Source organism: Oncorhynchus kisutch, linkage group LG28 (genome assembly GCF_002021735.2).
Source record: "Oncorhynchus kisutch isolate 150728-3 linkage group LG28, Okis_V2, whole genome shotgun sequence".
In the NCBI taxonomy this organism is placed as follows: domain Eukaryota; kingdom Metazoa; phylum Chordata; class Actinopteri; order Salmoniformes; family Salmonidae; genus Oncorhynchus; species Oncorhynchus kisutch.
This window is the reverse complement of record NC_034201.2, coordinates 18,832,292-18,846,408: the sequence shown is the minus strand read 5'-3', so window position 1 is coordinate 18,846,408 and position 14,117 is coordinate 18,832,292. Positions and strand designations below refer to the sequence as shown.

Genomic DNA, 14,117 nt, shown 5'->3' with positions numbered 1-14,117 from the left:
TGATTATTTCCGTGTCTGTGTTTGTTTCACCACACAGGACTGTTTCGGTTTTCACATTTATTGTTTTGTATATTTGTAGTGTTTCTCGGTATTCATCTTTATTAAAGATGTTTAACCCTAACCCTTAACCCTAAAACCCTAACGTTTTGGTCCGCCTCTCCTTCCCAGGAAGAAAGCCGTGACAGATGTACGGAAAACCCAGCCAGCTGTATGTTATCCATGTCGTTGTTCAGCTACGACTTGGTAAAACATAAGATATTACACTTTTTAATGTCCCGTTGGTATGATAGTCTTGATCGGAGCTCAGCCAGTTTATTATCCAATGATTGCACGTTGGCTAATAGGATTGATGGTAGAGGCGGGTTACCCACTCGCCGTCGGATTCTTACATGGCACCCTGACCTAGGACCCCTAAATCTCTGTCTCTTCTTCATGCGAATGGCGAGGATTTGGGCCTTGTCCGGTGTCTGAAGTAAATCATTTGCGGCCGACTCGTTAAAGAAAAAACGAGGTGAGTAATAGCTGTTCTGATATCCAGAAGCTCTTTACGGTCATAAGAGACGGTGGCAGAACCATTATGTACAAAATAAGCTACGAATAACACGAAAAAACTCCCACAATAGCACAATAGCACCCCCAAAAGAGCACAATAGCACAAGTAAAACAACAGCCACCTCCTCCAGCTCCGTTATAGGATGTAACATGTTGTAAGTTTGTAATTTTAGGAAAATACCCCTTCCATGGAGGTTTTCATATTGATATAATTGTTTTTATAGCAATGTCTCTCCAATGGGCCTTTAATTTAATATGTTCTAAGGCACCTGTATTTCTTCGTTTTTACCAGAAAAAGCTTAAGTTATGGCATTCTTCTGAAAAAGTGGTGAAAAAAAAAAAAAAAATAGAAGTAATTGCAAATGAGGACCAGAACCAATGCTATGAATAATCAAGGACTTGGGACTATAAGGTTCTATCTGGAAAATGTATAGTTTTGAGATAATTAGCACTTTTCAAGTCCAAGATCTCTGAACTATTTTGTGATGTCTTCCTCTTTCATGACTCAAGTGCATCACCTTACATTAAAGTATTAGAACCTCAAAGTTCAAAGATGTTTGCGGAGATAGAAAAAAAATTCTGACATACAGTTTCTCACATGTGAAGGACCACCTAAAGAGCAATTCTACGTGAATAACTCATTTTTTACCAAAATGCCAGATAGAACCTTATAGTCCCATGGTCTCAATATTATAGCTTCTGATTATTATTTACTTCTACCATCTTCCAAATCAAAAGTGGTAATTTCAGATTATGTAGATTCAGTTATAAATTCAATAATAATTCATAAACCTTATGGCACGAGGCAGGACTGACCACTGTCCACTCCTCTCTTCAGCATAATCGTCGAGCCACTTGCCATAGCTTTACACAATGATCATGTGTGTGATGTGTCAACATTCATAGAGGAACCAGCTAGCTATCCCATGCAAGATTCGGTCTGGAAATTACTACCAATGTGGCTTTCACATGTACACCCATATTTAACATGTGTTTATTTGAAAAGATTAGATGATGGGGGGGACTAAATGATTCACAGAATACCCCTGAATACTTCTGCATTGTTCAATAGTCAACAGCAGAGGGCAGCTCAACCTAAATACTGACAATGCTGGGATAGAATAAATAACTCATTCAGATTTGGGAAAAACCCTTTATTTTAATATAAAAAGATAAATGATATGCTATAATTTATATTTTACATTCAATTATTGCTATACTGACATCGAATATACATACACTGTATATATATTTCTGTAAAGATGTGGGGTTGAGGAGAGGGAGATTATGAGAGGATAGATACTTTGTTGTGGACAATTAAAAAGTGCTGCTGCTTCTACATAGAATACATAATCGTACTACATAGAATACATCATCTTACACCCCCCTCCCCACACACACAAAAAATGTTATGCCATGTAAAGGTTGTCACTCGTTGGCAGTTCTACATTATTAAAGCCTGCTAGCCAGATATATGTCATGCCTATGAGCTTCCCTGCTGTCTAGGTCAGTCTCAGGATTTGGGCTTTGAGCTGCACTTTCAGGAAGCCAAACCAAGTAAAAACTCTGTAGCGTAGGATCGACTCCAATGGTTGTTCTATAGAAGAGAAGCATTATGTTCTTGTTTACTCCATAAAACCTGAGTCGATAGAGGAAGTACAGGCACTGTTGGATGTGTGAGCACATGTCCTCCACATGGTGCACCAACACAGCCTGCTGTCAATATGAAACCCAAGACACCTGTATGAGCTCACCTACTTGGTGTCAAGGACACAAAGGGAGCAGTTCCTCCTATTCACCCTTAGCCTCAGTAAACCACACTGGTGCTTGACAACCACCAAGGTCGTGGATTGAGGATGAAAATGACAAATGAGTAATAATGTAAATGTTTCTCTCCTCTTGGCATACAATTGAATGTATACATGTTTGTACGTATGTGAAAAATATAATGTGTGTTAAACTCATGGTGAAACTTTCTTGCAATGGGAGATATTTACAACTAGTTTGCGAATGTCTTTGGACTGCAGCCCATAGATAATGGGGTTCAGTGCAGGAGGAACCACATAAAACATAATTGATGCAAGTTTCCTGTGGTCTGACCACTCAGGGTAGCGATGAAGAAAGACAATGATGAAACCTGTCATCAGCATAATGAGGTATACAGCCAGGTGTGTGAAACAGGTGTGCAGAGCTTTGCTGTTTAGCGACTTGCTCTTACTCCTCACACACACCATGGTGATTCTAATGTATGTCAGAGCCACACTCCCCATGGAGGCGATGAAGAAGATAGTGGTGAAAAATAGTCCATAAATGTTATTTATAAGCACACTCTCACAGGAGAGCTTGAATAATGAGGCATTGTCACACCAAGGGTTGATGATTTCCGACCTGCAGCGTGACAAGCGGAGGGTGAGGCCCAGGAGGACAGCCACAAAGACAAGGGACACCACCCAGGCAAACACACACAGCTTCACCAGCATTTTGGTGTTCATGATGGTGGCGTATCGCAGAGGGTTGCAGATGGCCAAATACCTGTCAAAAGCCATGATCATCAGTATCGTATGAAAGTTTGAACCAAACCAGTGACCCAAAAATGCTTGGGTGAAACACTCATTGTAGGTAATATATCTGTCTGATCTAGGTGTTAAAATGTCGAACAGCACTCGAGGTATGATGGTGGTGATACTGAGAGCATCGTTGAAAGACATGTTGCAAAGGAGGATGTACATGGGGTGGTGCAGGCTCCTTTCCATGCAGATTAGCACTGTGAGGCCGATGTTGGCCACCATTGTGAAGATGTAGATGATAAGGAGGAGTATGAAGGCAGGGTAGGTGGACTGATAGATGACTTTAACCCCCTCTAGCTTGAGAAGGTCCATGCTGAATGTGTGGTTCTCCATCTGTGGGGCGGAGAGCCAAGACTGAAATACCAACTGAAATGTGCTCCGTTACACTATTGTTTCACCTCAATGATTCCGTCCATGCATACCTTCACTGAAACAGTTAGTTCAGCATTTGGGGTTCTGTGCTTGTTTCTGAAGTAATGCTAATTGGACCTGCAATTCTTTTGCTGATTCCAAGTCCTTCTCAATTGGGGCAGGAACAGTAGTGAACAGGTGTGTATTCCAGGCTATGGAGAGCCTAGAGAAAATACGACAATATGAATCAGTCAACCACACAGTCAACGACACACCAGATACAGCACCAATAAATCAAATATCCTTATTTGATCATACTGTAATACTATTTTAACATCTCTTACCATTGACAAAGAAAGAGACAGTTGGACTGTCTGTGTGTCCTGTTCACCCGGTCTGACACACAACCCCACAACTGAGGCCAGTCAAATAACACCACCACCTTTTATTAGGTTAGGTGTTGAATCTCTAACATTGGGGCACATCCTGTGCACTCTGAGGCAAACCGTTTCCAAGCAACAAGCTCTCAGTTTGTCTCATCTCTCAGGTACTGTAACTCATCTGTTGTCTGTTTACAGTACCTCCCATTACAGTCAGTCCAATGTGGGTTTTATGATGTTGACTGAATCTATAACCAACAGAAAGGAAAGTCTATGACATTATTTAGGGCAGGTTGAAAGACAATCAATTTGTTGTTATCTTACTAAGAAAAGGCCAGTCAAGGATTGTTATGTTTGTTCCTTATATAATGACAAACCGGGGTGTAGGTTTAACTACTTTTAATGAACATATACAGTGGGGCAAAAAAGTATTTAGTCAGCTCCAATTGTGCAAGTTCTCCCACTTAAAAAGATGAGAGAGGCCTGTGATCACTAAAGTGCTTCCTGAAATAGTTGGACAGCGTTCATTGTCAGTCAGGGTGTTCTAACTGAATTGTCCATTTCTAAAGGCATTTGACGCTTCAGCAGTATCTTCCTGATGATCCTCAGTCACTTGAGTGAATGGCTAAAGCCTTAGATCCACTCTGTTTCGTCTCAGTTGTGATCCATGCTCCGTTTGCATCTCATAGGATCGCGGTGCAACTTGTCTCTGCACACCCTTGCTGCATCCAGGTTCCTGTAGTGATGTCTCGGAGTCGTACATGATTTCAAGGTTTCAGTTCAGGTAAGTGTCTTGAACTTTTGTCGCTGTTTTTGTTTGTCTTTCTGTCTTTCTGTTTTTCCTTCACGAGTTTGACTTTGTGAGCACCTCTGGGTGTTAGCAAGTCCTCATGGATGGTTAGGTTGGTTCTGATGCGACGTCCCATCAACATTTGTGCAGGTGAAAGTCCGTTCTGCAGCGGTGCGCTGCGGTAGATCATCAGATTTCTTAGGAAATCCTCCTTTCCATCGTGTGCCTTTTTCATCAGACCTTTGACAATTTTGAGTGAACTCACTGCTAATCCGTTGGACCTTGGGTAGTTGGGGCTGGAGGTGTTGCGTCGGAATCGGAATTCGGAACTTGAGAACTGCGGCCATTGTCCGAGTACAGTTCAGACACAACCCCATGTCTTGCAAAGACTGATTTCAGGTAGGTGATTGCAGCTTTGCTGGAGGTAGTTGGCAGTGTTGCTACTTCAGGGTAGTTTGAGTAGTAGTTGGTAACAACAATGTGACTTTTGCCACTGCAGTCAAAAAGGTCAACTCCAACTTTGTAGTAGGGTCTGTTGGGTACTGGATGAGGTATTAACGGCTGTGCTTGCTGCTTTGGCCTGTAGGTCAAACACAGTTCACATGAACCAGTGGTCTGGCTGATTTCCTGGTTCCTGGTTCTTGGCCAGTACATTACTTCTCGTGCTCGTCGTTTGCATTCTTCCTCACCCAAGTGGCCCTCGTGTATTTTCTGTAGCATTTCTGTGCATAGTGTCATGGGAATGACAATCTTGTTGCCTTTGAACACTATGTCGTCCACAACGGTGAGCTCGGCTCTGCACATCCAGTAATCCTGTATGGACAGTTGTTTTTCTGTTGTTTCTTTCAACTCTGTCATTGTTTGGTCAGCTGTGGTCTCTCTTTTGATCTGCTCCATTCTTTCAGAAGACACAGGAAGTGATGCTACGATCATGTCGACGTAGGTCTGAATTTCAGTGTTTTTCTGTGTGTCGAAGCTCTCCTTCGTGTCGACTGCTCGAGACAGCGTGTCGGCGGCGAACATGAACTCTCCCGGTGTATAGATCATCTTCACATCATACTTTTGCAGTCTGATCAACATTCTCTGGATTCTCATTGGACAATCATTCAGTGGCTTAGACATGATTGACACCAAAGGTTTGTGGTCGGTTTCTACTTCGAAGTTTCGTCCTTAGACGTATTGGTGAAAACTTTCGCAAGTGTATGTGCTCGCCAGTAGTTCTTTCTCTATTTGCGCAGACCTTGTCTCTGCGCCTGTCAAGGCTCTGGACGCATAAGCGGCAGGTTGCCATGTGTCGTCATGGTGTTACAGAAGAACTGCTCCCAGGCCAAACTGTGACGCGTCTGCAGAAATCCTTGTGCTTTTCTCTGGATCATAGAACCTGAGCACTGGCCCTTCTGTGATTGTCTTCATTAGGTTTTTGAAGCAGTTTTCCTGTTCATGTGACCATTCCCATTCCTTTTTCTGTTCCAGAAGACATCTGAGTGGAGCGGACTGTGCTGACAGTTGAGGTATGAACTTTGCAAGGTAGATGATCATGCCCATGAAGCGTCTCTCATCGTCCTTGTTCTTCAGACGCTCCATGTTGTTGATGGCTGATGTTTTCCTCAGGTCTGGTTTGACTCCGTCCTCTGAAAGTACGTCTCCCACTGTTACTGAAGTAGCATTAGTGTTTGCTATTTTCTTTGGCACTTGAGAAGTAGTGTAAAATGACTACTTTTGATTTGAAATCCTTTTTGGATAACCCTTCGTGGGAGGTTTTTGACAAATGTCGTAGAGTTGATTTAATGACCTTGGCTGACCATTATTCAGTATCGATTCCGCAGAGTTTAGTTAAGGCGGAGGTTAAACAGCTAGTATTAAATGTATTGTTGGAAGAGCAGGTGCTTGTGTTACCGCTGCCTGAGTCTACTACCCCTGTAGGGGATGTTGCTGCTCCTGTAAGCCCATTGGTGTCTGATAATGAGGGAGAGGCTAAAACACCAGCCACATTGTCCCGTTTTGATCCACTCTCCCCACTGTCAAATGGTGATGCCAGGAGGGATGTCCGTTTAGCACAGTTCCAACTGGAGGTGGAAGAGAGCCCAAATTAGGCGAGAGACTCTCCAGTTGGAGATGTGTAAAATTGAGGCAGAAAAAGAACGAGAACAACGGCATTTGGAGATGTGTAAAATTGAGGCAGACAGAGAACAAAGGCAGTTGGAGTTCAAAATGCGCCAGATGGAACTGGAGGCAGAGACAGCAAGGCTAGCCTTCGTTCCTACTGTGCCTGTTTGTGAGCCGTCCTCACCTGCTGGGTCCTCAAACACGTTTGACATTAGTAGGCAGATTGCCTTAGTACCTTTGTTCAGAGAGTCAGAGGTTGACTCCTATTTTTGTGTATTTGAGCGTATAGCCGTAGCATTGAAATGGCCTGAAGAGGTATGGTGTCTATTACTTCAGTGTAAATTAACTGGTAAAGCCCAAGAGGTTTTGTCAGCGCTACCTCTAGAGGACAGTTTGAATTATGAAGTGGTCAAAGCTACTGTTCTTCGTGCCTGAGCTTGTGCCTGAGGCATACCGACAGAGATTTAGGTCTCATAGAAAGTCTTCTGGTAAGACTTATGTGGAATTTGCTAGAGACAAGGGAAATCTGTTTGATAAATGGCATGCTGCTAGCAAGGTAACTGATTTCAACTCTCTCCGGGAGTTAATCTTGTTGGAAGAGTTAAAAAATTGCTTACCCGAACGCATTGTAGTTTACCAAAACGAACAGAAAGTATCCTCCCTGGCAGAAGCGTCTGTGTTGGCAGACGAGTTTGTGTTGACGCACAAGAGTGTGTTTTCGGCTCAAACTGAGAGTAGAGCCACTGAGTTTCCTACCTTTAGCCCTAGTCGGCCAGCAGTAGTATATCAAGCACGCCAGAAGAATGAGCGTCCCTGTTTCTATTGTCATAAAGTAGGACATATGATTAATGATTGCTTCCTGCTTAAACGCAAACAAGGGATGCCTCTTCGTGCCAAGCCACCAACAGGTGTTGCTCTAATTCGTACGGTTGAGAGGTCTGCAACAAAACAGGTGCCTCAGGGTAACTGTAGTTTGAAAGTCTCAGTCCCCGACCGCAGTTATGAACCATTCATTTTCGAGGGGTTTGTGTCCCTAACAAATGACGAAGCGTCTCAGCGTCCGGTTAAAATCCTTAGAGATATTGGTGCGGCGCAGTCATTTATATTGTCTGATGTGTTGCCCTTATTTGACAATACATACTGTGGTTCCAGTGTGTTAGTGCAGGGTATTGAAATGGGTTTTGTCCCAGTGCCATTGCACTTTGTGAAAGTACACTCTGAGTTAATCAGTGGCTAAATATTTAGAGTGGGGGTACGTCCTATGTTCCTATGTTGCCAGTGAAAGGTGTGACCTTTATAATGGGTAACGATATTGCCGGAGGAAAGGTAGTACCCGTATTGGAAGTATTGGATAAAAGTGACCACTCTCTCTCGAATGAGCTGGCACAGAGTTATCCACATGTGTTCCCCGCTTGTGCTGTCACTCGTGCTCAGGCACTACAAGAGTGTGACGTGGTAGATTTGTCGAACACTGTTCTGTTCAAAGAGGTTGATCAAGAAGATGGATTGTGTGATACCTCTGAGAAGCTGATCACCTCTGACAAACAGCCCAGGAAAGAATCAAAGAACGTTGAACTTATTGCTGAGGCAATACAGTTACCAGTCACTCGTGAGCAGCTGATTGCTAACGAAAAGGTTGACAACAAGCTTGCTAAATGTTTTTCTAGTGTTGTCTCATTGGAAGATGTGAAGAAGAAGAACGTGGCTTACTTCATTGATGGTAATCTCTTCATGCGTAAATGGAAATCCCATGTTGACGCGGATGGAGATTGGAATGCTGTTTACCAAATAGTGATTCCTACAGCCTTTTGACAAAATGTGTTATCCCTTGCTCATGATCACCAGTGGTCTGGTCATTTAGGAATCACAAAAACTTATGATCGGATCCTTCGACATTTCTTTTGGCCGGGTTTAAAACAAGATGTGGCTCAGTTCTGTCGGACATGCCACACATGTCAGATAACAGGAAAACCAAATCAGGTTATTCCTCCCGCTCCTCTTTGTCCCATACCTGTCATAGGTGAACCATTCGAGTATGTGGTGGTTGATTGTGTCGGACCGTTGCCGTAGACAAAATCGGGTAACCAGTTTATGTTAACGATAATGTGTATGGCTACAAGATACCCCGAGGCCATTCCTCTGAGAAGGATTACAGCCCCGGTAGTGAGTAAAGCCTTAATAAAATTCTTCACGACATTCGGGTTACCTTAGGTGGTACAAAGCGATCAAGGTACCAATTTCCTATCCAAGCTCTTCAAGCAGGTGTTAAAATCCTTGTCAATTACGCACCGTGTGTCAAGCGCCTATCACCCAGAGTCTCAGGGTGCGCTTGAAAGATGGCATCAGACACTGAAGTCTATGCTACGTAAATATTGTTTGGAATCTGAGAAAGATTGGGATGAGGGAGTTCCTCTAGTTTTGTTTGCTGCTCGTGAAACTGTGCAGGAGTCCCTAGGTTTCAGCCCGGCTGAACTGGTGTTTGGTCACACAGTGAGAGGACCAATGAAAGTTCTTAAAGAACAGTTCTTGTCCCAAGAGTTGTGTACCAGAGATGAGAATTTGTTGGACTACGTTAGTCACTTTCGTGAGCGCCTACACCAAGCTTGTGCTCTCGCAAAGGAAGCTCTGTCTTCCTCACAGAGGAGCATGAAAAGACACTATGATAAAGAGGCTGTTTCTCGTCCACTACAGCCAGGTGACCAAGTACTGGTGTTATTACCTGTTCCAGGATCTTCACTGTCAGCTCGTTTCTCTGGTCCTTATTTAATTGAAAAGAAAATAAGTGAAACTGACTATGTGCTTCAAACTCCTGATAGACAACGCCAATCTCGTGTGTGTCACATTAACATGTTGAAAGCTTACCACACCCGACCCATCACACAGTTAGGTACTGCTGTCTCCTCTGCTACTACTGCTATGATAGTGGACTGTCATATTGATGATGTTGATGGCTTGGAGTTGCGCAATACTCAGCAGCAGTGTGTTAGATTGCCAACTCAAAGGCTGCTGTCTGTCCAATCCGGTCTGGTTCATTTAACGGATGGACAGGCCAATGATATTGTGAGGCTACTACACAGTTTTCCATGTCTCTTTAATGACGTTCCTACTCGCACCAATGTGTTGGAACATGACATTAATGTTGGAAATGCTACACCTATCAAGCAACACCCATATCGTATCAACGCTTCCAAGAGGAAGATAATGAGGGATGAGGTGAGATATTTGTTGGAGAATGACTTGGCTAGGACAAGTTCAAGCCCTTGGAGTTCTCCTTGCATTCTAGTTCCTAAACCTGATGGTACGTCCAGGTTATGTACGGATTATCGAAATGTAAATTCTGTCACAATGCCAGATTCGTTCCTGTTACCCCGACTGGACGACTGTATCGACACTATTGGTGCTGCTAAGTATGTAACTAAGTTAGACCTCTTAAAAGGTTACTGGCAGGTTCCGTTAACTTCACGTGCTTCTGAGATTTCTGCCTTTGTGACCCCAGACAACTTCCTACAGTACTCAGTCATGGCTTTTGGGATGCGAAATGCACCAGCCACCTTCCAACGACTGGTTAACTACGTATTAGCTGGCGTTCCTAATTGTAGTGCATACCTTGATGACCTAGTGATTTATTCGTCTGAGTGGTCAGATCATGTTGACTCACTAAGGGTAGTATGTGAACGGTTGGCAGCTGCTTCTCTAACCCTGAACTTGGCAAAGTGCGACTTTGGGAAGGCTACTGTTACCTATCTCGGTAAAGAGGTTGGCCATGGACAGGTGCGCCCTGTTGATGCCAAGGTCTTGGCTATAACTGCATTCCCTGCACCTACCACCAGACGAGAGCTACGCCGCTTTTTAGGGATGGTTGGCTACTACCGTAGCTTCTGTAAAAATGTCTCTGCGGTAGTTGCTCCATTGACCGATTTGCTTAGTCCGGCAAGACCATTTGTGTGGTCCCCTGATTGTAAGAGAGCTTTTGAATCAGCGAAAGCACCCTTATGTAGTACACCTGTACTTGCTGCTCCAGATTTTGAACAACCGTTCAAACTTGAGGTAGATGCTAGTGCCAGAGATGCTGGTGCTGTTCTACTGCAGCAGGACAAGAGTGGAGTGGATCATCCCGCTTGTTATTTTTCCCGTAAATTTAATAAATGTCAAATAAACTATGCGACAATAGAACAAGAAGCTCTTGCTTTGTTGGCTCTGCAATACTTTGAAGTATACATTGGTTCCAGTGCCCTACCAGTGATTGTGTATACTGACCATAACCCCTTAGTTTTTCTCCACCGAATGTACAACCAGAACCAGCGCCTTATGCGTTGGGCGCTGATTGTACAAAATTATAATTTGGAGATCCGTCACAAAAAGGGTTCTGATAATGTGTTGGCAGATGATTTGTCTTGTGTGTGAAAATGATTTCTGTATGTTTTGCAAGGTTGTTGCTTTGTTGTGAGTATTCATTGAAATACTGTAGTCGCAACCCCTAGGGTTGCTCTTTTAAGGGTGGGAGTGTTACGGATACAGTTATCCTGTGTGTGTGTGTATCCTGTGTGTGTGTTAATTTTCTCTCCTTCTTCCCTCACAGGTGAAAATCATCACTCCCCAATCAGTCAACAATCAATCATCAATCAGAAGACACACCTCCTCCTATTTCCTACCCTATCACAGTTCCTTCCCCATGGTTTAAAAACCCCATCATTTGTTTGCTCTAGAGCTCAATCTCTCTGTAAATGCCATGTCTGTAGGTCTCTGTGTTTCACGCTCGCTTTGTGTCTTAACCTCTCTTTTGTTTGAGCACCTCCATAGCACTTTGTCATCACCTGTGAGTATTGTTTTTGGTTATGGTGTTTGTTTGTTGCTGGTGGGAAAAGGGGGATACCAAGACAAGTCACCCATGGGCATACCCACTGTATTTTTGGTTAGTTAGTTAGCTGTTAAAGTAGGCTAGTCTAGCTTAGGGGTGTTTTTGTATATTTATTGTTTCTTTCCTTGGGTCCAGCTCAGCCCCTTTTCCTGCCCCCCCCCCCCCCCCCCCCCATTACCGTGTGTTTATAAATAAACCTGGAGTTTGACGGTAGATTTCTGTTGTCGTGGTTATTTCGTTCACACTTTTACTTTGTCACAATAATAATTTGCATGAGTTATGTTACGGGTCTCATTACCATCCCCCCCTAGACTGTCGGGCCAAAAGGGATTCGTAACACCCACAAAGGTAAGTGTTTTCACACAACTCGCATTTGTCCTTGTTTAGTTTTAGTTTTACTTTCCGTGTCAGGTCCAGCACTTGTCTCACTCTCACATCATGTTCTTTTGTGGACCCCCATACGATGTCATCCATCATAGTCTCCACCCCTGGAATGTGCTCGAAGATCATGTAGATTGTCTTATGGTAGACCTCTGGCGCTGAGAGAATCCCATATGGTAGACTAAGAAATCTGTACCTGCCCTCAGGTGTGTTGAATGTGCATAGCCCTGAGCTTGCATCATCTAACTTCATTTGGCAGAATCCTGATGAGGCATCAAGCTTACTGTCCCACTTCGCTCCAGCAAACTGCGATATTATCGCTTCTCTGTTTGGCAACTTGAAATGCTCTCTCTTGATTGCTTCGTTGAGATCTCTCGGGTCTAGACATTTCCATTAAGGAATTTTAAAACTAATTATTTGATTGAGTACAATATAATTATTATAATTATTAGGCTTTGTTTGTAGTAAACGTTTGGGTTTGAGGAGATTTCATTTGTACAGCCCAGCGACAAGATATCTTAAAGGGATACACACATATAGAATATTAGAATTTGAGTTTTTCACTAAACACGTGACCTCTTTAGATAAAGGGTTCTTTAATTTGTCTACTATAGTATGGAACACGACTGGTAAATTGAGTAACTGATAATTATTTACGAGTTTATAGTTCCTTGACATAGTTGTAATTTGAACCAATGAAAAGAGAGAAATGGCATAGCCTTGGACTAAGGGCAGACTTTCTTGTGTCTCTCCTCCGATGGTCAGCTCAGTTGTCCTGAGTCTGCACATCTCTGCCAGGACCTAGGATCAAGAGATGCTCAAGTGTTTTAGTACTATATCTCTTGACACAATGATGAAAATAATCATGGCCTCTAAACCTTCAAGCTGCATACTGGACTCTATTCCAACTAAACTATTGAAAGAGCTGCTTCCTGTGCTTGGCCCTCCTATGTTGAACATAATAAACGGCTCTCTATCCACCGGATGTGTACCAAACTCACTAAAAGTGGCAGTAATAAAGCCTCTCTTGAAAAAGTCAAACCTTGACCCAGAAAATATAAAAAACTATCGGCCTATATCGAATCTTCCATTCCTCTCAAAAATTTTAGAAAAGGCTGCAACTCACTGCCTTCCTGAAGACAATGTATACGAAATGCTTCAGTCTGGTTTTAGACCCCATCATAGCACTGAGACGGCACTTGTGAAGGTGGTAAATTACATTTTAATGGCATCGGACCGAGGCTCTGCATCTGTCCTCGTGCTCCTAGACCTTAGTTCTGCTTTTGATACCATCGATCACCACATTCTTTTGGGGAGATTGGAAACCCAAATTGGTCTACACGGACAAGTTCTGGCCTGGTTTAGATCTTATCTGTTGGAAAGATATCAGTTTGTCCTCTGACAATCAACTGTAAATTTCGGTGTTCCTCAAGGTTCCGTTTTAGGACCACTATTGTTTTCACTATATATTTGACCTCTTGGATATCATTCGAAAACATAATGTTAACTTTCACTGCTATGCGGATGACACACAGCTGTACATTTCAATGAAACATGGTGAAGCCCCAAAATTGCCCTGGCTAGAAGCATGTGTTTCAGACATAAGGAAGAGTGGATGGCTGCGAACTTTCTACTTTTAAACTCGGACAAAACAGAGATGCTTGTTCTAGGTCCCAAGAAACAAAGAGATCTTCTGTTGAATCTGACAATTAATCTTAATGGTTGTACAGTCGTCTCAAATAATACTGTGAAGGACCTCGGCGTTACTCTGGACCCTGAAGAACATATCGAAGAACATATTGAAGAACCTATCAAGACCATTTCAAGGACGCCTTTTTCCATCTACGTAACATTGCAAAAATCAGAAACTTTCTGTCCAAAAATTACGCAGAAAAATGAATCCATGCTTTTCTAGGTTAGACTACTGCAATGCTCTACTTTCCGGCTACCCGGATAAAGCACTAAATAAACTTCAGTTAGTGCTAAATACGGCTGCTAGAATTCTGACTAGAACCCCAAAATTTGATCATATTACTCCAGTGCTAGCCTCCCTACACTGGCTTCCTGTCAAGGCATGGGCTGATTTCAAGGTTTTACTGCTAACCTACAAAGCATTACATGGGCTTGCTCCT

At 43.0% G+C, this 14,117-nt stretch overlaps 1 protein-coding gene across 1 annotated transcript; it reads right to left on the bottom strand.

The window, feature by feature from the left end:
• Positions 1-1,822: 1,822 nt before the first annotated feature.
• On the bottom strand, positions 1,823-3,684 carry LOC109873149 (olfactory receptor 146-like). The gene has a single exon (XM_020464715.2). The coding sequence runs from the start codon at positions 3,450-3,452 to the stop codon at positions 2,514-2,516; it is 939 nt and encodes a 312-aa protein (XP_020320304.1). The 5' UTR covers positions 3,453-3,684; the 3' UTR covers positions 1,823-2,513.
• Positions 3,685-14,117: the final 10,433 nt, after the last annotated feature.